The sequence below is a fragment of the Danio rerio genome, chromosome 24 (assembly GCF_052040795.2).
Source record: "Danio rerio strain M-AB ecotype USA chromosome 24, GRCz13ab, whole genome shotgun sequence".
In the NCBI taxonomy this organism is placed as follows: domain Eukaryota; kingdom Metazoa; phylum Chordata; class Actinopteri; order Cypriniformes; family Danionidae; genus Danio; species Danio rerio.
Window position 1 is genome coordinate 24,450,003 of NC_141044.1, and position 25,133 is coordinate 24,475,135.

The 25,133-nt window shown below is 34.5% G+C and overlaps 2 protein-coding genes across 20 annotated transcripts in view; both read right to left on the reverse strand.

Moving 5' to 3' along the window:
• The window catches only part of vipr1b (vasoactive intestinal peptide receptor 1b), a 738,286-nt gene that overhangs the window by 693,494 nt on the left and 19,659 nt on the right, over positions 1 to 25,133 (reverse strand). The window lies entirely within an intron of this gene.
• The window catches only part of atp8a2 (ATPase phospholipid transporting 8A2), a 143,935-nt gene that overhangs the window by 61,549 nt on the left and 57,253 nt on the right, over positions 1 to 25,133 (reverse strand). For 8 of the 15 annotated variants that reach the window (XR_015524921.1, XR_015524920.1, XM_087309495.1 and 5 more), the window contains 21 exons: positions 24,425 to 24,523; positions 24,250 to 24,295; positions 21,849 to 21,889; positions 21,505 to 21,578; positions 21,296 to 21,365; positions 19,343 to 19,470; positions 19,092 to 19,203; positions 17,260 to 17,428; positions 16,972 to 17,099; positions 15,274 to 15,351; positions 15,107 to 15,195; positions 14,907 to 14,951; positions 14,716 to 14,791; positions 14,508 to 14,613; positions 13,314 to 13,396; positions 13,171 to 13,220; positions 13,016 to 13,085; positions 10,531 to 10,615; positions 9,506 to 9,645; positions 5,851 to 5,989; positions 3,294 to 3,358 (listed from right to left, as the gene is read on the reverse strand). Coding sequence is in view for 10 of the 15 variants with exons in the window: in XM_087309495.1 (XP_087165621.1) it covers positions 3,294 to 3,358; positions 5,851 to 5,989; positions 9,506 to 9,645; positions 10,531 to 10,615; positions 13,016 to 13,085; positions 13,171 to 13,220; positions 13,314 to 13,396; positions 14,508 to 14,613; positions 14,716 to 14,791; positions 14,907 to 14,951; positions 15,107 to 15,195; positions 15,274 to 15,351; positions 16,972 to 17,099; positions 17,260 to 17,428; positions 19,092 to 19,203; positions 19,343 to 19,470; positions 21,296 to 21,365; positions 21,505 to 21,578; positions 21,849 to 21,889; positions 24,250 to 24,295; positions 24,425 to 24,523 (1,893 nt within the window). In the remaining 5 variants the exon portion in view is untranslated. The remainder of the gene's footprint in view (positions 1 to 3,293; positions 3,359 to 5,850; positions 5,990 to 9,505; positions 9,646 to 10,530; positions 10,616 to 13,015; positions 13,086 to 13,170; positions 13,221 to 13,313; positions 13,397 to 14,507; positions 14,614 to 14,715; positions 14,792 to 14,906; positions 14,952 to 15,106; positions 15,196 to 15,273; positions 15,352 to 16,971; positions 17,100 to 17,259; positions 17,429 to 19,091; positions 19,204 to 19,342; positions 19,471 to 21,295; positions 21,366 to 21,504; positions 21,579 to 21,848; positions 21,890 to 24,249; positions 24,296 to 24,424; positions 24,524 to 25,133) is intronic. The other 7 variants (XR_015524922.1, XR_015524924.1, XR_015524923.1 and 4 more) reach the window with 1 other exon arrangement.

A 25,133-nucleotide genomic window follows, 5' to 3' on the forward strand; every position in this document is an offset into this window, starting at 1 on the left:
ACGCTGACACAATTTAATCCATATATCCAGCATTTTGTGTTCTGAGGAGCTGTGAACTCTCTTCCCACTTTCATGGTATGTTTAATATGAGCTTTAAAATAAGGGAAAGATATAATTGTTGCAATTTCAATAGGAAATGTTGTGGCCATTCAAAAGCTGCCTGGGTTATGCATATTAATGATCACACGTGAATTCTCAGAGTCAGTTATGTTCAGGTTAACCTGATTTTTACCTTGATTGTACCCTCACAGGAATTACGAGAACGATTAAACAGTCCCATCCACAAAACTTATTATTCAGCTATGCATATGCTGCCCTATTGAAGTTATTTATGAATCAAATAGATGTACAGACAGACAGAAAGGCTGTGATGAAGGACTGTGATTTATTGGTCCAACTGTGTGTTACATGAAACGGCAGCTGTCACACAAATCTCTTTCATCCACACACTACACTCTCCACATCTTCCACACACAAACACGTGCGCACACACATGCACGCACGCACAGCTGTGACATTATAGGCTCACCCCAGCTGTGTCTGAGATACTGTGGGTTATTTTAAGTTCCCGGTAAGATAAAAAAGAGATCCCGAAATGTCAACCTTTTACTATGCCTTTTACTAGCTGCATTAAATGTACAAATAAAAGGCCATTAAATGCTCATTCAATAAATCCCATAATGTGGTTGGATCATTTCCAAAAGTACGATATATATCGATTCCTGAAATTGGTGGCCCATTAAAAGCAGAACAAAAACAGCACTTTTATTTATTATCATCAATCATTGTGATTGAAAAATCTTGATCGCCCAAAGGGTTTGGATTAAGCCTAATGGAACTATTCAAACTCTGCTGAAATGTTCATAGTCATGTCATCTGAAAATAGATCTGCGAGTTTGATATAAGCAATCCAATGCTTCTGACGGGGTAGCTTTGCCCTTTAGCCATAATTATATTCATAATACAGCATGGCCTCTGAAAGTCTCTTTCCAACAACAACAATTAGACATTCATATGAACATACTGATTTGATTTCACAAACTGGAAATAAAGCGAGCCAGAAATCTGCCATTGGTGTTTTTACAAACCGTTATCAAGGTTTCACTCTAAACAAAGAAGGGAAAAAAATCCAAAAAATCTTCCCAAGAGCTTTGCTTTCTGGAGCACGGTTCAGTCTGTGTTTGTGTTTTTATGCATGTGTGTAAGATGCTCTGCTGTCTGGAAGAAGGTTCTCAAAGATCTGAGAGTTTACAAGCTTCCTACTATGACTATCTTTGCCTGGAAGTAATTAACCTTGAGTTTGTGAGAAAAACAGAAGAGTTGAAAAACAAGAAAAACAAGATTAAAGAGGCGCAGTAAAATTGCTAGCTATCATAATTCACCTTTTTAACATACTGAATGCAAGCAACCTGATTTTGTATGCATACTGCAGATCATACATGCACTTATTTTTCTTTTGTCCTGAGATTAGAATAAGGTATAAAATGGCCAAACATACAGTGCATACGGAAAGTATTCATATCACTTCACTTTTTCCACATTTTTTTATGCTACAGCCTTATTTTAAAGTAGATGTAAAAATATTTATCAAAAATAAAAAACCTGAAAAATCACATGTACATAAGTATTTACAGCCTTTACCGTGAAGCTCTAAATTGAGCTCAGGTACATACATATATAAATATATATATATACAGTTGTAGTCAGAATTATAAGCCCCCTTCGAATTTTTTTTCTTCTTTTAAAAATATTTCCCAAATGATGTTTCACAGAGCAAAGACATTTTTACAGTATGTCTGATAATATTTTTTCTTCTGGAGAAAGTCTTATTTGTTTTATTTCAGCTAGAATAGAAGTAGTTTTAAATTTTTTAAACACTATTTTAGGGACAAAATTATTAGCCCCTTTAAGCCATATTTTTTCTCGATAATCTACAGAACAAACCTGCCTAGTTAACCTAATTAACCTAGTTAAGCCTTTAAACATCACTTTAAGCTGTATAGAAGTGTCATGAAAAATATCTAGTAGAATTATATTTACTGTCATTATGGCAAAGATAAAATAAATCAGTTATTAGAAATGTGTTATTAAAACTATTAAATATTCTCTCCATTAAACAGAAATTAGAGAAAAAAACAGGTGGTGTAAAAATTCAGGGGGGCTAATAATTCTGACTTCAACTGTATATCACACACGTTATTATCAGCTCAAGAAGTTTCAAATATAGACGCGCAGCAAGCGCAAGCGAGAAAGCGAAACCACTCACGCTTTAGACAGCGTTGTAAAAAATCTACGGGCACAGGGTAGATTCTGCTCTACTTCTTGGCTTTGTGGCTGTTCATCAAGACGATGAAAAAGTTTGATTGAGCTCAAACCTTGTCGTCGTCTTGATGTGACATATCTCTGTAAACCTATAGCGTTCAGCTGTGCGTCTGGCTCCGCCTTTTTGATGATTCTTTTGCCGTTGCAAAGGGTACTAAAAAAGTGGTACGGTACGAACCTTTAGTTTAATATTATTAATATTATTTCACTGGACAAAATTGGGCAAGATAAACCTTTAAAATTAAATTGAAAAATAAAGTATCACCTGTATATGCATAAACATCAAACTAACATATTGGCGGCACGGTGGCTCAGTGGTTAGAACTAACTACACACAGCAAGAAGTTTGCTGGTTCAATTCCTGGCTGGACCAGTTGGCATTTCTGTGTGGAGTTTGCATGTTCTCCCCGTGTTCGTGTGGGTTGCGTCCGGATGCTCCGCTTTCCCCCACAGTCTAAAGACATGCAGTATTAGTGAATTGGATCAACTAAATTGCTCGTATAGTGTGTGAATGTGAGATTGTGTTTTCCAATACTGGGTTACCGCTGGAAGGGCATCCATTGTGTAAAACATATGCTGGAATAGTTGGCGGTTCATTACGCTGTGGCAACCCCTGATAAATAAGGGACTAAGCTAAAGTAAAATGAACGAATGAATAAACATACTTTAAAAGTCACCTCAAACAACTCCACAAACGACCCAGAAACATAAGTTCACTGAAAAATGGCCTGTCTGTGCTATTCATCATTTTCTCATGTGTTATATGTCATAACGAGTGTGTGTTCAGCCCATGTGTGTGTTCATGCGATCCATCATGCCTTTCATCATGTTCTCGATGATGACACCAGACACCTTAATTACCTTCACCTGTACCAGAACAAAAAAATATGGACACACTTTCCTCACCCATCCACACCCAGTGTCCTCTCCCTCTCACACACACACATATAAAAAACACAATATGTACTCACATCCAGGGAATCTTCATTGACGATGATGAGGGACATGCCATGTGAAACCAGCCTGCAGGAGTAACCTGAAACACGGAGGAGGGTTTCAGTAAAAGCACACATACACACCCCAACAACAACTTAACCTCTTTGTATATCTGTCATTACCCACTAACTGTTGTCTGCTGTCCGCTGCTTTATCTCTGCTCTCACCCAATTTATTTGGAGCTGTCTGTCTGCAGCGCCCGTCTGACTGACTGACTGCCTATCTGACGTCCCATTAATCTAGGAGTCGAGCTTGTGTGTTTTCAATCAGTGTCTGTTTGATAGTGTATCGCCTCAAATGCGTGTCCCTGTCAGAATACTTTAAAACAGCTGTCGTGATTTAAGTTAACACATTAATATACGAGTCATGTGTTTAATGTTAATGAATGTATTTGGTGACATAAACAAAAGGCAATGCATTCAATAAAAAATGTATTCAGGTTTGGTAATGAAAATACAGTTGCTTAATGTTTGTTCATGTTCACTCACGGTGCTTTAACTGGTGTTAACAAGCGAGTGTTTGATTTTAATAATGCATTAGTAAATGTTCAACTATGATTAATTAATGCTGTACAAGCATTGTTCACTGCTCATGTTAGAAAATGCATGTATGTGTGTTGGACAAAAACAATAAATGTGTAATATAAACTCATCGGCCACTTTATTAGGTACACCTCACTAGTACCAGGTTGGGCCGCTTTTTGCATTCAGAACTGCCTTAATACGTTGTGGCATAGATTCAACAAGGTACTGGAAATATTCTTTAGAGATTTTGGTCCACACTGACATGATAGCATCATGCAGTTGCTGCAGATTTGTCGGCTGCACATCCATGATGCAAATCTGCCTTTCCACCACATCCCAAAAGTGCTCTACTGGATTGAGTTCTGGTGACTGTGGAGGCCATTTGAGTACAGTGAATTCATTGTCATGATCAAGAAACCAGTCTGAGATGATTCATACTTTGTGAAATGGCGCGTTATCCTGCTGGAAGTAGCCATCAGAAGATGAGTACAATGTGGTCATGAAGGGATGGACATGGTCAGCAACAATAGGCAGTAGGCTGTGGCGCTGACACGATGCTCAATTGGTACTAAAGGGCCAAAAGTGTGCCAAAGAAAATATCCCCCTTGTCTGGTTTCATTTTCTTCTTTTCAGAGCAATCAAAAAACGGATTGTTCCATAATTTTTTACAATGATTTGCAAAAGACGCTCCTTTTAATTTTAATTCAATGCAATAATAAACTCTTAGTAAAAACTGTTTATTAAATTAAACTAGTCATATTCAATCTTTGTACTTTGTCATTAGGCCACTAAGTTAAGTTCATTTGTTAGCAAGAAATGTTCAAGAATTTTGCAAGATCATATAAATTTATATATTCTAACAAGTGCAGGTCAGAATAAGTATATTGTTTTCTTTTTACATAGATAGGCTCTGCTGAATGACAAAAAACACTATTTGACCTATATTTGGACAAAATTATCTGTATTTAAAATGCAAGATATGTATTAACATTAAAATATTTTGGTACATTAAAAATAATGTGAATGGCAAAACAATATGCCTAGACTTTGACCCATAAATTAATAAATATAAATAAAATATAGAATAGTAGAATATAAAAAAAACTATGTTTACAGATACAAATGTAAGCAATGTATTTTTTAAAATTTAATTTATTTATTTAATAGCGTAATAAAATGTTAAAGATATATATAAGATGCAATATGTTCAGTTTCTTAAACATATTATTTTATTTAAATTATATTTAGGTTGGAAAATGACATTAGGTATGCAAATAACAAATATTTATATAAATATTTAAGTGATAAATATTTGCCGTTTTAGCTCGTATTTGCATGTGTAATAATATAGTATAATAATAAATAAAATATAAATAAAATATTTTAAAAAATACAAATATTTAAACAAAATATATAAATTAAGAAATATTATTTAATTAATATAATTTAAATAAGTTGGAAAATTAGTTTAGATATGCAAATAACAAATATTTATATAAATATTAAATATTTAGGAGATAAACATTTGCTGTTTTAGTTTGTTTTTGCGTGTGTAAATAAAACAAATAAAAAGCTTAGTTTACCAGTTTCACACACCTGTTTTTTTTTAACAGGTGTGTCTTCATGTCATCAATGCTGAAAAAAGACAGCTTAACCAGCCTAAGGTAGTTTGCTTGTCTGATTTAAGTGGATTAGCTGGTCTCTCTGTCAACTGACAACTGCACACAACACTTCCAGAACCAGTAAAACAGAACAACAGGCTTTTCAGCAGCTTCTCCAATTAAGGAAAAATAAAGGTGAATATATGCTTATTATTATTATTATGACTATTATTATTATATATATATATATTATATATCCTCTGATGTCCCACATCCATAAGAGAAGGATCATGTAATAATCAGTTATAGATACATTTCCTAGTAGACCAATAATCTAAAATCTGTTTTCTCACCCAACTGCATGATTTTGGTTGTAAGAATGTATCTACTCTATGTTCAACACACACCGATATTGATGGCCGTCTCCTGCTTGTCTCCGGTCAGAACCCAGATCTTAATGTCGGCTCTCATGAGTGTTGCAATGGTTTCTGGGACTCCTGCTTGCAGCCGGTCTTCAATCGCTGTGGCACCCAATAGCAGGAGGTTCTGTATGTGGAAAAAATGGAAGAAGAGATGGAAACAAAACACAAGATTTTACAAAATCTAGTATTTAATTAATGATAAATTAATAATTTAGTATAAATCTATTATATAAACTTTAAACATCTAAATGATAACTTTCCCATATTAAGTTGAATTGGATTTTAAATTAATCTAGACATTAGTTTTACTATGTTTTTGTTGGTTCACTGTACACGTTATGCATTTTTTATTTTGTAAAATGTATTGTTTTGTATACATAAGCATAAGAAAGTAATAAAATTACAACAATAAATACTATTTTGTATTTTTTAAGACCTTTATATCAGTATTATGAGGTATTTCCAACTGATAGACAAAATTTTGAGTAGGGGTAAAGCTTTTTTTGAGCTCCTCCTCTCATCTTTCACTCACAGCAAGTTAACGATTAGAAGGGTGTGGCTAAGCATGTTTCGCCCAAGTTGTCAATCTAACATCACCAAAGAAGAACTGGCGACCCAAAATGTTAGCAAGTCTTTTACAGATTAACTTTTCACTTTCAGACTAAAGGCCGATTTATACTTCTGTTTCCGCTCTTGGCCCCGCCCACACTTTTCACCACTACCAAGCCAGCCAATCACAGGCCTTGTGCCTTGCATCGTCATAACGCGAACGCAAGTGGCTGTGGTCTTTTGCTGTGTTAAAGTGCAGCTTTTTGGCCAACACAAGGATACAACAAATTTGGCTTTTGTCGATGATAGTAACTGTATGTTGAATTGGTGTGGAATGGTTATGTACGTGGATATTTATGTTATTATTTATACCCCAGGCAAATTATGACTTCTTATACATTGTCTTATTATCTTTTGGGAGAAGCCAGTGTCATTTCTGGTCAAGAAAAAAAAAACTTTAAGTCAGAATTTCCCAGGGACATGAGTAATTTCGAGCTTGACTGTAAATACAATATTATTTTGTTTCATTATTCTCTAGAGGCAAAAAAAATCCTAAATATGATTTATCAGAAAAGCTCTTCAAGATTTGCATAATGTGAGTAATCATTCATGTTTTGAGGAAGCCTAAATAACAAATATAAACTTTATACAGCAACACAAAAAAATCTGTAAAAAAACCTCCAACACTCCATTTATTCACTCTTCATAATTTCTGATCCCATTCCAATGACCGTGTGTATGAGGTGGAATATTTCAGAGTTATTTGTGAGGTTTTTTTGCTGTATTTATGCAGATGTAACACAGCGGTGTTGTTGACTTTGGTTTTATGGGGCTCTTGGCAGACCGGTGCAGGTAATTATCCTCGCAGTGGTGAAGCAACCCCTCCTCAGACTACTAATCTGGGCCAGAGCCCTGAAAACACACACAAACTGGAGTTTCACTGCTCCATATAACAGCGTCTGTGTCCTGGGGCTCAGGTCTGTGTAATCCGGCCTGATGGGAAGGCACTGGCTTTATGGCTTGTAGCGGTTAATGAGAGAACAACAGAGCACTAGCTTCTGCTCAATACCAGTTCACAGGTGTCAAATGTAATGTCAGAGCGCCACCTGTTGATCAGACTGAGCACTGCAGATGGATGACTGAAGACTGAGCACAAACATCGCAAATATGGCTTGTTTTTACTATCAGTGAACTATAAAATGGACTGTTGAATATGAAAGGTTTAGTGTTTATAGAAGGCTCTTGTACAAAAATAAAAACACAAATTATCAAGTACACTAGAGAGTTTGAGATACTTAGATCCCTTTTTACAAAGTATCTAATAGTTTAAAAATGAACAAGCAATTATTTATTTATAACTTTATAAAGGTGATTTACAAATATAATGTAAAAAATATAATAACAAAATTAAATGTTAATTATACATTTTATTATTAGCAAATTCTGATATTGTTAGTATAACCTTAATTACTTTATAATATTTATATATTATTTATAACTTGATTATCTTCGACTATAATTCATTCTTAGTCCCATTATTAATCCGGGGTCGCCACAGCACATAATTCACACTCATATACTACAGATAATTTAGCTAACTCAATTCACCTGTACTGCATGACTTTAGACTGTGGGGGAAATCGGAGCACCCGGAGGAAACCCATGCCAACACAGATAGAACATGCAAACTCCACACAGAAAAGCTAACTGACCCAGCCGAGGCATGACCTTCTAGCTGTGAGGCGAACGTGCTATTGCTATAATTATATTTTTGTATTAATAGATTAATATACAAAGTATACATTTAATAGTACACATAATTTAAAGATAGTATACAGTATACATTTATACATTCAATAATTTTACAATAAGTTTAAAGGTCATTCAGTTTAAATATTTTAAATAACTGTAACAATGCACTGTTAAAATACTAATTTGTATTTGAAAGTCTTAAATATTTTAAATAGTTTAATTAAATATATAATTATATAATAATAATATAATAATAATAATTATATAATAATTATATATTAATAGTTTTATAGTTTTTTATCATTTACAAAAAAAATCATAAATATTCATATATATATATTCATTCGCACACATACACTACAGCCAATTTAGTTTATTCAGTTCACCTATAGAGCATCTCTTTGGACTTGTGGGGGAAACCGGAGTACATGGAGGAAACGTACATGAACACGGGGAGAACATGCAAACCACACAGAAATACCCCCTGACCAGCAACCTTCTTGCTTGATACTTGATTTAATATCAAATATTAAAATTACAATAACACAAAATAAGCTGAATACAAAATGTAATTAGTTCTTTCCTTGTATTGCAAACTAACATTCACTTTATCATAAACATTCAATGAGCAAAAGTCTTTTCAAACATACAAAAAAAAAGGCCTGTCACTTTAGTTCACTAATAGACATTGTGATTTACAGCAAGATTATCAATGATTGTTATTATGGGAAGATTATTTCCATCCATTTTATACCCACCACACTCAGATCAATACGATTACCGTCATTCATTCATTTTCCTTTGGCTAAGTCCCTTTATACATCAGGGGTCGCCAACTTATCCAGCATATGTTTTATGCAGCGGATGCCCTTCCTGCTGCAACCCAGTACTGGGAAACACCCACACAATCTCACATTCACACACACTCATACACTACAGTCAATTTAGTTTATTCAATTCACCTATAGCGCATGTCTTTGGACTGTGAGGGAAACCAGAGCACCCGGAGGAAACTCATGCCAACATAGGGAGAACATGCAAACTCCACACAGAAATACCAACTGATCCAGCTGGTACTCGAACCATCAGCCTTCTTGCTGTGAGGTGTCAGTGCTAACCACTGAGCCACTGTGTCGCCCATTACCGTCATAACTACAGCAATAATATAAGTGAATTATTAATATAATATAAGTTATTTACTTTAATGTGTAAACAAACCCATTAGGCAACCTTATTTCATCCATATGAATCAGAACTGTAGTAAAAAGCACTCAACACACTCATGACATGAAATATAACAGCCATCTTAGACATACATGGCATATATTACAGTACATACCTTCTCTATGAGTTCGTAACACTCCTCCAGTTTCTGTGCTCGGTCCTTTAACACAGTGCTAATACGATTGTATTCCTTCAGCCATTCCAGATAGGCCCCCTCCTCGAGATCCACATACGCAAAACACAGTGTCCTCAGCCCTGCACATGCGAAATGATAATAATAATAATAATCATAAGGCAAAACACTACAAGTAAATATTGAAAATTGCAAATCGAATTGTAAACCTATTTTGGGATGCCAAAACTTCTCAAATACCATTTAAATATGCAAATGAAGAATTATTTACTTTAATATGTGCTAATTAAATATGTCTATTTACTGAACAATTTAAACAATGTAAATGAAAATGTTAAAAATAATATATGTAACTATAATGAAAATACTATAAATTAATATTAAATAAAATATTATACATTTTTAAAAATGTAAATACTATATTAATAGGATAAATATATTATTTTCAATTACACTAATTATATACATTAATTATAATTTATCATTATTTGCTTTATATTTTAAAATTAATTATTTCTTGTATGTACATAATGTACATCTTAATGTATATAGTACATATTTAAAGGTGCATGATTTATAGATAGTATATAGTATAAATAGTTGCATTATTTAAGTTTAAAAAATAAAGTTTATTAATACTACTAATAATAGTTTTTTATGCAAAAAACTGAAATAACAAACAATATTTTAATAATTGAAATACTGAATAAAATACATTTTATGAACAAACATATTTTAATAATAATTCTAACAATAAATAACAAATCAACATTAAAATATATTTAAATTTAATTTAAAAAAATTTGAACATTGAATGAATTCTTGTTCCTTATTTCTTTTTTATATATTAGAGTCAAGGGTTTTTATAAGGGGGATTTCTTTAATCACACATAATTTAGAAAATACTGCAAACAGCCACAAAACAAATAAATTACCATGACTGTTTGTACAATAAAATGTTACATAATTATTGCAACAGATAAATTAACAATGACACACTGCTTCACCTTCTGTGGCGAACTGCTCCAGATGAGCCACGGTCAACTCCTTATACTGTGACGTCACATTTAGACGCTCAAAAATCACATTGTCCTGCAAAACATCAATGACATTTTTCATCACTGAAATGACTTTTGCCTATATAAAGTATAAGCTTTACACATTAGAGAACTGCAACGAAAAAGTGTCTTTATCTTTTATCCTTTTGCTTAAAATATTAACAAAAAACTGATGTTGTTTGAGTTTGTTTATTGGTTGAGAGCAAAGCCTTTTTTAAAAAAACCCTTTCAGATGATTTGTGGTGATGTTGGTGGATTCTGATTTTGGAGACTTTCTGAGCACCAAAGCCCCAAAAATTATTGGAGATTTACTGCTCTGCTCAAAAACTCTTCGCTCATTGAGAAAAAAGCTAATGCAAACGTAGGGCTGCAATGGACAATCATGAAAAATCATAATCACGATTATTTTGGTCATAATTGTAATCACCCATTATCAAAATTATAAACCCTCCTGTGAATTTTTTTTTTGTTTTATATAAATATTTCCCAAATTATGTTTAACAGAGTGAGGAGTTTTTCACAGTATTTCATATAATATTTTTTCTTCCGGAGTTTTTTTAATTGTTTTGTTTTGGCTAGAATAAAAGCAGTTTTAAATATTTTTAAACCTATTTTATGATCAATATTTTTAGCCCCCTTAAGCAATATATTTTTTTATTGTCTGCAGAGGAAACTACTGTTATACAATGACTTGCCTGAATACATTAATTAAGCCTTAAAAATTAATTAAGCAGAATGCTTGTATCTTGAAAAATATGTACTAAAATATTATGTATTGACATCATAGCAAAGATAAAATAAATCAGTTATTAAAAATTAGTTAATAAAACTGTTATGTTTAGAATTGGGTTGAAAAATAAATGCTTTACATCAAACAGAAATTGGGGGGAAAAAAATAATGGGCCGCTAATAATTCTGACTTCAACTGTATATATATATAGTTATTTTCCTTCCTGTAAATAATGAAAGGGGAATAAATACAATAGAATAAAAAGATGAAACAAACAATCTTAAGCATCTTCACTGTAAGAAAAAAAAAAACTTTAATTTTAGCTACAAAAGTCCTTCAGTCAGGAGCAGTGAGGGATTTTCTCCTTTTGTTGTTTGATTAATGATACAAACAGTGGGCAGCAGGAATATTGCGCGCTGTCACTTTAAGAGCAGTGCGGTTCTGATTACTTTCACTTTCACATGTCTTTTGATTCTCAACTCATTTCTTTGTTACATAAATCAGGGTTAATATAAATATTCAGTAAACACTGCAATTTGACACAATTTTATGATTTTCTCTCTTCTGTTGAACACAAAAGAGGACATTTTGAAGAATGCTGGTTACTCTGGGCCCATTGACTTATATAGTTTGAAAAAAAACATAAATAGGTGAAGTCAGAATTATTAAACCCCTTAAATTATTAAACCCCCTGTTTTTTTCCCCGCCCAATTTCTGTTTAATGGAGAGAAGATTTTTTTTCAACACATTTCTGAACAAAATAGTTTTAATAGCTCATTTCTAAAAACTGAAGTATTTTATCTTTGCCATGATGACAGTAAATAATATTTTACTAGATATTTTTCAAGACACTTCTATACAGCTTAAAGTGACATTTAAAGGCTTAACTAGGTTAATTAGGTTAACTAGGAAAGTTAGGGCAATTAGGCAAGTAATTTTTTAACGATGGTTTGTTCTGTAAACTATCGAAAAAAATATATAGCCTAAAGGGGCTAACAACTTTGGACTAAAAATGTTTTTCAAAAATTAAAAAAACTGCTTTTATTCTAGCCAAAATAAAACAAGTAAGACTTTCTCCAGAAGAAAAAAATATTATCAGACATAAAGTGAATGTTTCCTTGCTCAGCTAAACATAATTTAGGAAATAATTAAAAAAGAACAAAAAATAATTATCAGACGAGGGGCTAACAATTCTAATTTCAACGGTACAATATAAGTCAATAGGTCCAAGCAACCAGCATTTTTCAAAATATCTTCTTTTGTGAGAACAAGATTTCAAACAAGTTAATGGTTAGTAAATGAAGACAGAATGTTAATTTTTGGTTAAACTGTCCCTTTAACTTGTAGGACGGTTTGATCTCTCTCAGCCACCATACGAGTGTCTGTTTTAATCACTGTCAGGAGGATAATTTAAGCAGCCAAAAAAAAAATCTCATCTAGAGAATTGTGAAAATTAGTTGCTTCCCAAGGACAGAAAGTCCCCAAAACTACAATCTAATGTGACCTATAGCATTACAAATAGTTTCATCTTCATTTTTTTCTTAATATTTTGAGCAAAAATCAAAATGTTAAACAATAAAGACCTTTTTTTCACACATTTCTTTACTTACAATTATCAAAGGTGCCAAATTATTGGAAAGCAGTGTATCACTATTACCATGCATTCTGTTTCTCCACTAATTATGTAGTTTATGAAACACTCACCGCTCCCTTGCAATAAAGTCGAAGATTGCCTGTAGGTGTTCTGACAATCACTGACATCCGTTTACGATTGCTGCAAAAAAAAAAACATATGCGTTAAAAAGCAAAGCTATTTTTAAATGTATGTGATGGTGTAAGAGCTGGCAGCTGCACCCTACCTGGAAAACTCCAGTACATTAAGAAGCTCATATGTCTGCTCTTTTCCTCTCTGAGAAATGAACACAAGTAATTTAGACATTGCATGAGAAACATACAAAGAGTTCTGGTTCTTTATTAATGGTGAGAAAACACACACACTAACCGCCTCTATGATGACTGAATGTGGCGTTCGTGCAGTAAAAACAAAGCCCAGACTTTTGGCACCTTTTACCAGCGCTCCTTCATCTGAAAACACACCATTACAGAAACATTGGTCAAAGGTTGCCAAGGCCTTCATTTGATCAAAAGCACGGCGAAAACATCAATTCAAGAAATATTATTCTATAGGTTTGCTATTTTCAAATATTTGAAATCCTGTTGAAGAAAAATTAATTTAACATTTAAAACAGCTGCAAAATAAAATCTAGTATGGAAGCCAAGATAAAACCATGAAATTTATTCTTTACTTTCCTTCGACTTAGTCCCTATATTCATTAGGAGTCGCCACAGTGGAATGAACTGCCAGCTTCATTAATTTATTCATGTTCCTTCGGCTTAGTCCTTCATTCATCAGGGCTTGCCACAGCGGAATGAACCACCAACTTCATTCATTCATTCATTAATTTTGCTTTGGGCTAAGTTCCTTTATTAATCAGGGATTTGCACAGTGGAATAACAACGCTACCCACTGCGCCACCCAAACCGCCAACTTATCCAGCATATGTTTTACACAGCAGAGGCCGTTCCAGCTGCAACCCAGTACTGGGAAACATTTATACACACTCATACACTACCGCCTGCCCGGTGACTCTAGTTTCGTTGCTAAATGGCTAACATGGATTTTATTAAGAGAGTAGCTTTGTTTATGTGCTTTAGGAAGGCTGAAAAACAGCATAGCTTTGTTCGGAAACTCACGCAAACACAGAGAGAACATGCAAACTCCACACAGAAATGCCAACTGACCCAGCCAGGACTTGAACCAGCTACCTTTTTGCTGTGAGGCAATCATGCTACCAACTGCGCCCCCGTGATGCCCCAAAAATTATGTTTGTTAATTTATTATTACATTTTTTTAAATGAAAACGACTTTATCTGTTAAATACTAAATCAAACTGAATGAGCAGCTTCAAAAACACTGTAAAAAAACCACACACATCCTTCATGTCGTCCCAATACAAATTGCTTAAGTAAAATTAATTGTTTTAAGAAATTTATGTAGATTAAACATAAAAGAATTAAGTTGTACCCCCCAAAAATATAAGAATCGTGTTGTTTCAACTCATTTTAAATAGGTAGTTTGAACAAGCAGAAAAATTCACTTTTTGAGTGTATTTAGAAAGCAAGAAACCAGTGGTACCTGGTGAGGAAGCTTGGTAGATAATTTGGTTATCTTCTCTCTCAGGAACAACAGTATGACAAACAGCCATCATGGTCAAAAACTCACAAATCTGTGGCGATGTGGGCTACAGACACACACAAAGAGTGCTTTATCATTCGAATCCTAAAAACACAACAGTCTGTTTTAGCATCCAAAGAAGGACAGAAAACAACCATCAATCTCTTACATGGTTCTTCTCAATGTTCTGGATAAGAGCAGGATCATCAAACTCAGTAGAATTATGACTTGTAGAGGGAAGATGACTGCAAAAAGACAGAAATGAGACATAATGTTCAACATAATAATGTGCATTATCCTCTCAGGCCTCCGTAATATTCTCCAGAGTACAGAATACAGATAGAATCAGCGGCATCTGACCTGAAGTCCTCCATGGATCGATCGCAGTCCAGGTCTGGGAAGTGCCTGAAGAGACAGCGTTATAGATCAGTGGCCACTCACACGAATATAAACAAAAGGTAACAAATCAATGCACGCTTAGAGAGCCAGAATGATGCAAAAAAAGCTCAAGGATAATGCGAGTGTATTGATGTGCGAAAGCCAGAGAACGTTCAAATTACCCGTATGTAATTCCAGCTATCGTGCACTTCTTAAAGTGCATGACGTTGCAGGTGAGAGTGCCGGTTTTATCTGAAAATAGATATTTTACCTGGAAAAAAGGAGGAAGAGAGTGGGTGAGATGTAATGGAGATGAGGTAGATAAACATTTGTAAATGTGTTTTCTTACTTGGCCGAGTTCTTCATTCAGATTGGACGTTCGAGCCATAGCGGGAGTGTCGGTCTCAGCGTAATACATCTCAACATCCTGAAAATAAGCATCAAGAAAAGCACAATCTTAGTTATGTACGGTTATTTTTTTAAATTACAGAAAAAAAATTTTTTTTAGAGTGAATAGTTGAAACTAATGTAATTAGTGATATTTAATACTTAATCATGACCGATCATGTTCAAAATAAATATTTGTATTTACATAATCTATGTACGTGTAGAGAAAAATTTCCAGATTAATGACATATTAAATGACAATGACAAAATATCACCTTTAGTTATGTTAAACAATAAATCACACACAAAATTTAGGTTTGCATTTACTTAATACTAAAAGAAGATCAATAAAATCACTACAGTTTGACAAATATTGCACTTGTTGGACAACATAATGCATTTTTGAGGCTTTTAGTCAAGAATGTAATTGTTTAGATCGCATCTATGCAATTTATTTATAAGGATAGTGGCTATTTTAAATATTTATGATTTCTGAAAATCAGCGCGTCAGCATCCATCATCATTGAGCAGAGCAGAAAAGCGTTTTCTTTTCGTATTTCAAACTACAGCTGATTAAATCTTTACAGAACAGGTAAGTGACATTCTTAGTCGATTTCTCTGTTTTTTGTATGTTGAAGTGCTGTATTTATCCCATAGTAATCTGCTAGTGTTTGCTTTGCTTTGACTTTTTGGGGTTAATTATTGTGATCTCCCCACTGCAACAGAGAAATAATGTGAAAGCTCTGCAGACGTATTGCATTTCATGCCGTTCAGCCTTATAATCTTATATATGAGCAATATAACCTGTTTTGTCATCACTTTAAACCTTACGCTAGAGAATCATTCAAATACTAGCTCTAAAGTGATATTAGTGATATTTGATGCGGTTTTTGCTGTCTTGACGGTCAGCTCCAGAGGTGAATGAATGGCGGAAGAAAGTAGTACCTCATACAATAGGATTTTTGAGACGCTCCATGTTTGATTATGTTTTTTATACACATGATTATGCAGTCCAACTGTTGTATAAATGCAATATCACACTCGTAGCAAAGCGATTTGGCTGTATATCGTCACTGGTGAGACACTAAGGCAATTGGCCTGTTTACAGCTATATCGAATAACTACTCCTGTGATATTGCTCATATATATTGTACATTTCCCATACATAGTTGCATTTGTGTATTTTGATATAGACATTGATTTATATTTAATATAGATGCAACAAAATATTTTTTACTGTTTTCATTATCTGCATTTTCTAAAAACAAATTATTAGCTGATGAATGTTGGATTATTTATGCCAGTTCTTGATTCGCTTTTTATTTATGCTGCTGGCTATGGGGGTTTTCATTAATTTAAGTTTTGTAAATGTGCAAGAATTTTTGTGAAAAGATCTTGCTTTTTCCTTGCTGTTGTGTTGTTGTTTGCTATTATGTTTTTAAAATAGAAGAGGCTCTGAACAATTCATGCAATCCAAGATATTTATCAATCTATATTTGTCAGAAAACCACAAGATAGTTATATTGTGCCCACAGTAATATTGTAAGGATTTTACAATGTTTCTTTGTGAATGAGCAACTAGTCATCATTGTGAATTGAGAGCAATTTGAAACAAAAATGTGTCCAGAATAATCCAGATGTAGCCTTAACAGTGCTTTACCCAGTTGATGAAGAGAGCCTGTGTGAATTTGACCACTTCTAGCGTGACCAGAAGGCTGATGGGGATCAGGTTATTATAGAGGATGATGAAGGTTAATAGATTGTAGGCAAAGTTGAGGGAGATGTCACCTGAACAGACAACCAACAAAAATACTAACAATGAACCAAAACATTTATTTAGTCTAATAATAACGGCTAACAATATAAGTAGTTACAAGTTACAATAAATACAGTAAATCTGCAGCTAGGTGATCACTGTGCTTCAGAATTGTGTTTAAATCTACTGTACCTGCTCTGGAAAGGTACCAGCAGGCTTCATCTGTGTGCTGTTTGTTCCATATTGCGGCGCCAATAGAGCTGACCAGCGCCATGACCAGCAGAATCCCGAACAGAACCAGGATCTGCATGTTTGTTACCCGCTCTACATTAGAGCGCTTCAGTGGAGCTTTAGTGGAATTCTGCATGACAAAAAAAAAGTATATTAAAGCACAATTTAACCAGCATTAAAACACAAATTAATCAATAATAATTTTTCACTAATAAAATAAAATCTTTAGGGTGTGTTTCTGCAACAAATTACTAAAAGAAAAAAAGCTTTTCTATTGTGTTTTTGAAAAGGTTTGGTGTACAGAATGATTTACAATGAAAAAAGCAGGTGACATCCATAGTAGGAATAAAAATACTATGGAAGTCATGCATTTTCCTTCGGCTTAGTACCTTATTTATCAGGGGTCGCCACAGGGAAATGAACCTCCAACTTATTCAGCAATTATTTTACAAAGAGGATGCCCTTCCAGCCGCAACCCAGTACTGGGAAACACCCAGTACAACACATTTCCACACACACTGGTAAACTACAGCCAATTTACCTATAGCGCATCCCTGTGGACTATGGGGAAAACCGGAGCACCTGGAGGAAACCCACTGCAAAATGGGGAGAACATGCAAACTCCAGAAATGCTGACTGGTCCAGCCGGGACACAAACAGGCGACCTTCTTGCGGTGAGGCAACAGTGCTAACCACTGTGCTACGCACTATGCGAGTCAATGTCTGTTTATTCAACATACTTCAGTATATATATATTATGTGTGTGTGTGTGTGCTCAACTGAAGAACAAAACTGAAACAAGTGCAGGATGAGTAAATGATAACAGAATTAAAATGTTTGGGTGAACCATTCCCTTATCTCCTTGAAACACTGTATTTTGCATTCCAAGACAGAAGTGGTGATGAAGAAACACTCTGAATCTTCACACATATGGTCTTGTAGTCCACAATGACAGGACTATAGACTAAACATGTAATATACATGCAATGATATAACATTCTTCAGAAATTAACTTTTTTTTCCAATTAATTACATTAATAAATGTCAAAAAACTACATTTAGAAACCAGTTTTTAAATATGTGAGTTTTAAGGTTCTCAACAACATTGCTGTTTGGCAAATCAATGGCCAAAATTCATAAAGCCCGGGGAAAACCAAGCTGACATCAAAGAACTAGCAGCAATGAAAACTGACAGTGCTAGTCCTGTCTGGAGCAAAAAGCTGTGCATTAACAAACCAAATTAACAACATGTTCTGCGCCTGCATTAGAGAATGTCTCTTTACAAACCCACAGGTGGCAGCATCTGTATTGTCATTTCACTATGAAAAACCAGAACTAGTTCTGCACACCTACAAACTCTAAACAAAGCAGCTTTTACATGCCATTTTAACAGTACTTCTCACACACCACAGAGTGATTTGCTCATGCAAATCTAGCTAATAATTGATAGCGTTAAAAATTATTTAAGAAATGCAATGAAAGACAGTCCGCTTCCTTGTGCTCCCTCTTGATTTGCATTGTTTTCTTAGTGTTGTCACTTCAGTTTTTGTTGTCACACTCTGATTCACAGCCATTCAGATTGCTCCTTTTGCTTTCAATGGCGGACACCATTTCTACATGCTGAACCTGGAAACCACCCTCTTACGGTAACCTTACGAGATGTGTGAGACATACTAAATATTGTAGCTTAAAAGACATTGATCAACGTCCCAACACTGCCCAGCGGCTAACCAACATCTTGTTGTGTCCCAGCCTTATAAGGTTTTAGTTAACAGATCAAAGACCACACTTACCTGCATAAGTTTTGAATCATGTCCAGTGTAAACTACAATTCCCACAACCCACTGCGTGTTCCTGAGCTGAGCACCTCGTAACAGCACCTGGTCAGGCCCAAGAGGAGCCGGGCTGTAATACAAGCACATAATCACTGAATGTACTGTGTGTGTGTGTGTGTGTGTGTGTGTGTGTGTGTGTGTGTGTTTATATATAGAGATAGACAGTTAGATATCCCAAATTGGTGACAATACTGGACAAGCTGACGTACTTGTGGTTGTCTAAGCGCAGTGTTCCAGTGAAGTCGTACAAGTGTCTGTTTGGACCTTCACATTCAAGACGACCTGACAGTGCTATCAGATCCTCCAAAGACTGAAAACTAGCTGTCAGAGAGAGACCCTGAAACAAACAATCAACAAACTTACTCACTACTGCACAAATGATGACAAATGTCTTTATTTATTTTATTATTTATTTATTGGATTAAAGACAGTAAAAAAAACTAAATATTACTACAATTTAAACAGCTGTTTTCCTGTTCAACGTAATTTAAAATGTAATTTTCTCCTGTTATTTAATGCAAAAATTCAGCATCATTACCGCAATCTTTAGTGTCACATGATTTTTCAGACATCATTCTAGCACAATTTGAGCTAAAGAAACATGTATTATTATTATTATTATTATGATAATTATCATTATTATCATTATCAGTGTTTTATCCTTTTTGTGAAAACTGATACAGTTCCACTAAAAAAACAATTACAAATATTTGTATCCATCAAGGGCACATTCAATTGATCAAAAGTGATAGTTAAGATGTCACAAAAGAAATGTTATTTCAAATAAAAGCTGAAACTATCAACTTTTTATTCACCAAAGTATCCTAAAAAGTTGATACAACACAATACACAATACATTGATAATTTTAAGAATCATAATTAATGTTTGAGTACCCATAATAGTTAGTAAAATAAAACATTATAGTAATATAAAGCACTGGTTGTCACAGTGGTTGTCTGGTTTGCACTAATATATCATATTGTAATTGCTTCTATATTTATAAGGATCATGTTTCTTTAAAGATCGAAGTAAATTCAGCAATACAATAAAATGGCCCACTTCCACTGAGTGGTACGGTACGGTTCGGTACGCTTTTATGTCCTTTTCCATAGTCACAAGGTACCTAAAAGCAAACCGTACCGTACCACTTTTTGAGTTCCCTTTGCAAAGGGTACCTAGCATGACAAAAGGTTACCAAAAGCCGGAGCTAGACGTGCAGCTGAACGCTATTGGTTTACAGAGAAACATCACTAGCGCATACACAGAAGAATGAAAACAAAGGAACATTACATCATAATAATATATACATACAATAACAAGCCATGGTTGACCCGAGCTCAAACAAACCTTGTCGTTGTGTTGATGAACAGTCATAAAGTCAAGAAGAACAAAATCTGCCATGTCCTGTTTTTGTTTCACGAGGCCGTCTAAAACGGCGAGCGGTTTCACTTTCCCCAGAGAGCTCGCGATCGATCATGTGCGCATCTATATTTGAAATAATGAACTTCTTGACCTGATGATAATAACGTGCATGTGACATTTGAAGTGCTTCTGACATCTGATCCTTTAAAAAACAAGGAGAAGCCGGAAAAAAACAAAGGAGCAACTGATTCCTTTAGCAACCTAAAAGATGAACAAACTGCCATGTTTAACTATTATCATCACCTTTTGGACTATTATAAACTGATGAATGATGGAATTACTTTCTAACAGAGCTTACATGTGCTAGCGAAGATTAAAGACACATAAGAGGTTTGCACTGACTGTGGGCTATACATTGCAGTTTTATTTGAACCCAAATAAGGACTAAATGTGTGCTGTGTGTAGTTTTTCTGTAATTGGTAACATATTGGAGACTGTAAGGGTCTGTATGTGTTCATATATATGTTGCATTTATTTATTTATTCGATATAATTACAGATAGGCTATTTCGCCTAAAGCATGACCCTTTTGGCGGTGGAAACGCAAGTCTAATAAAGGTGACCAGTACCGACCCATACCATACTGTACACTCAGTTAAAACGGGCCATTATACAAATTAAAATTGAAAACAGTTATGTTCAATTAAATAATATATTTCACAATGCTCAGATTGTAATGCATTTTTGGTGAGGAGAAGACTTCAGCAGTGCATACTCTTAAAAACATTTGTAAAACATACCTGTCTGATCTTTAAGTTGGTCTCTCCATCCAAGTTGGACGTTTCAGTGTAACACATTGCCTGAGGCTCACTGTGACAAAAACAGCAGATTTTGAACATCAAACAAATAAAAGTGTAACACACTTAAATATATTTACAACACAAACACAGCACAACAAACCCCATAGATACACACACACAAAAAAAAAAAAACACACTGCGGTGCTGACCTGGAGGACACTATGACCATGTCAGCCGGGAGGTGCTGCCCATTGGTCACCTTGACTATGTCTCCCACTGCCACCTAGTGGGCAGGTGCAGCATTGCAACAGCATGAGGAGGGAGAGAATGAGAGTAAGAGAGAGACCACGAGTGCTTGAACCAAAGAAAAAGGTGCAACACATAGCAGGATGCACAAAAAAATTTAGGTAAAATAACTGCAGCGATAGGGGGTCTGAGAAAGCTGGTGTTAGTCAAATAAAATTACAGGACAGAAATTAAAGCTTGATGTAAAGGATGGAAACACAGAAAAGGGGAATAACAGATGCAGGAAAAGAGCAAAAGACAGGGTTACCTGCTTCCATATGATGGTCTGCCATGCTCCGTTACGCAGAACTGAAAAACAATGATATCATGAACTCTCGTCGTGAATATTTAAACATGAGATAAGGTTACTTTCCATGACTTAGGGGAAAAAAAATTAAGTTAACATTTGGAAATTCTCAGTTTCTCTGGATTAACAAGTTATGGCTTTAAGTGAAATGTTAATATTTGTTTTATTCCACATTACAATGGATAATCATAACTCAAAAAGGTTGTTCAGGGTAGTTCCATTCAATATTGATTTTTAAAATAATGTAAACATGTCTGAAAGCATGGCAGATTTACAAACCTTTGGTTTTACAGCATGTTCAGAATTTAAGAATATTCAACTGGTCTCTTATTGTTTTCCATAGCATATAAAACTAAAAACTAGATGTTCAGGGGCCTTTTTATCTTTTTGAGGGAACGTTTTTATATTTCATACTTTTTATTTTTGTGCAATTTTATTCAACAGCACCATCAGTTTACAACATGGGCACATTTTATTTAAACAAAAACGGGTAATCCACTGTGATTTAAGTGAAATATCTAAAATAATTATTTATTAAAATGTATTAAATCTTTATTGTAAAAAAAACTGGGGATGCACTGATAATAAAATTTACTGATAAGACAATTTCAGCAATTTATTGGCCAAAAATAACCAATATTCAAATGATATTTTTCTTGCATGTATAATTTAAAATCAATAATGTAAAAACTGAGGTAAACTATCGAATCACTATTTTAATGTATTATATATATTCTCAATATTATAATGTTTTTTAACAATGAAAAGTATTACACATTTATAAATTAAAATAAATACTGCTTCTGAGACTTGATGAATATTAGACTCAACATTATCAAATTATTATTATATACACTTAATTAGGTACACCTGTCCAACTGCTCGTTAACGCAAATTTTTAGACAGCCAATTACATGGCAGAAACTCAATCCATTTAGGCATGTAGACATGGTCAAGATGATCTACTGCAGTTCAAACCGAGCATCAGAGGAAGAAAGGTGATTTAAGTGACTTTGACTGTGGCACTGTTGTTGGTGCCAGATGGGCTAGTCTGAGTATTTCAGAAACTGCTGATCTACTGGGATTTTCACAAACAACTATCTCTAGGGTACACAGAAAATGGTCCAAAAAAGAGAAAATATCCAGTGAGCGGCAGTTCTGTGAGTGCAAATGCCTTGTTGATGCCAGAGGTCATAATAGAATGGCCAGACTGGTTCGAGATGAGAGAAAGGCAACAGTAACTCAAATAACCAACTGAGGAATGCAGAAGAGCATCTCTGAATGCACAACACCTCCAACCTTAAGGCGGATGGGCTACAGCAGCAAAAGAACACACCGGGTGTCACTCCTGTCAGCTAAATACAGGAAACTGAGGCTACAAATCACACAGGTTCACCAAAATTGGACAATAGAAGATTAGAAAAATGCTGCCTGGCCTGATGAGTTTGATTTCTGCTGCAACGTTCAGATGTAGGGTCAGAATTTGGCATGAACAACATGGAAGCATGGATCCATCCTGCCTTGTATCAACAATTGGTGGTAATGTTATTGTGTGGGAGATATATTTTAGGCACACTTTGGGTCCATTAGTACCAACTGAGCATCTTGTCAATGTCACAGACTACTTGAGTATTGCTACAGACCATATCCATCCTTTTATGACCACAGTGTACCCATCTTCTGATGCCTACTTCCAGCAGGATCATGCGCCATGTCATAAAGCGTGAATCTGTTTCTCAAATGGCCTTCACAGTCACCAGACTTAATCCAATAGAGCACCTTTGGGATGTGGTGGAACGGAAGATTTGCATAATGGATGTACAATCGACAAATCTTCAGCAACTGCGCGATGCTATAAAGTCCATTTGGACCAAAATCTCTGAAGAATATTTCCAGTACCTTGTTGAATCTATGCCACAAAGGATTATGGAAGTACTGAAGGCAAAAGGGGTCCAACCCAGAACTAGTTAGGTGTACCTAATAAAGTGGCCGGTACATGTATATTATATCAGTAAAGTTAAGCTAAAGATATTGTATTAAGCCAATTAATCAATTATAATACCCCAATTACTGTTTCAGCTTAATGCTATTTTAGAGCTTTATTCAAAAACCTCTTCATATTAGCTACATATTAAAGTGTCCTCCAAGAATGTGAATACAGATATTTGACAGATATAGGTCACTACCCTGACTCGATAGCACTAATAGAGTGTTTCGAGGGAGACATATCAAATCTTAGATAACACATAAAAGCACTTCTCGCACTCAGCTTTTCTAGGGCGGTTTTGTTCCTTCTTTTTGCTCAGAGTTGCTTTAGTTCATTTCTGACCCTGTTACACAGATATGAATTGTAACACTCAACCTGTTGTCTTCTTCTTGTTCACCGTGTTGTCTGCTTTATGCCTTTTCTGTGAGAAAACAACAAGTAGCATCACATCAGCATTGTTCAACAGTTGTTTAAAGACAATCCAGTGTGGTCAAAATGAGATCTGGACAGTTAAACATTAGTGCAAGACTCCATTCAGCGGAATACTTACATAATCCTCAATGATCTCCTTGATTCCTGCTACTGTCAGAATGAAGATAAGAGGCACCAGAGTCGTGTAGCGACCCGTCGGAGAGACATCAGGGATTTGCTGCATTTGACAAAGTACAAAGATAACACAGAAAATGAGACACTGTTTTCCACATACTTTGGACAACACCATGTCATGTCTACCCCAACAAATCTGTCATTTAAATTAATATTTTATATAAGATGCTTTACAATATTATTTTTGTGCATACACATTAGTTTAGTCAGTACTGAAGCTAAATCTGGAACTAATCTAACAAAACGGCTTACAATAATGGTTTAAAAATTTGTATATGTTAAAAATTTGTATATATTTGGGGAAAATATTAAATAAAATTTTCAAAAATAGCAAAAATCAAAAGAAACTAATATATATATATATATATATATATATATATACAATTTTGTTAAAATGTTTTAGTTTGTAGTTTTGTTTTTTTTTTGCATTTTTTGCATAATTTAAAAGTATTTTCTTTCCATGTAAAGATGTTCTGTGACTAAAATATTATTTAAATAAATATATCCGTTGAATAAATCTGTTGTGTTCAAATGCACCAATATATATTACCCATATTCACTAAAAAATGTAAAATATTCATTGTTAAAATGGGCTGTACTGCTATGCTGAGCACTGTATGCTTGCTATAATTAAACATACACTTTTCATATCA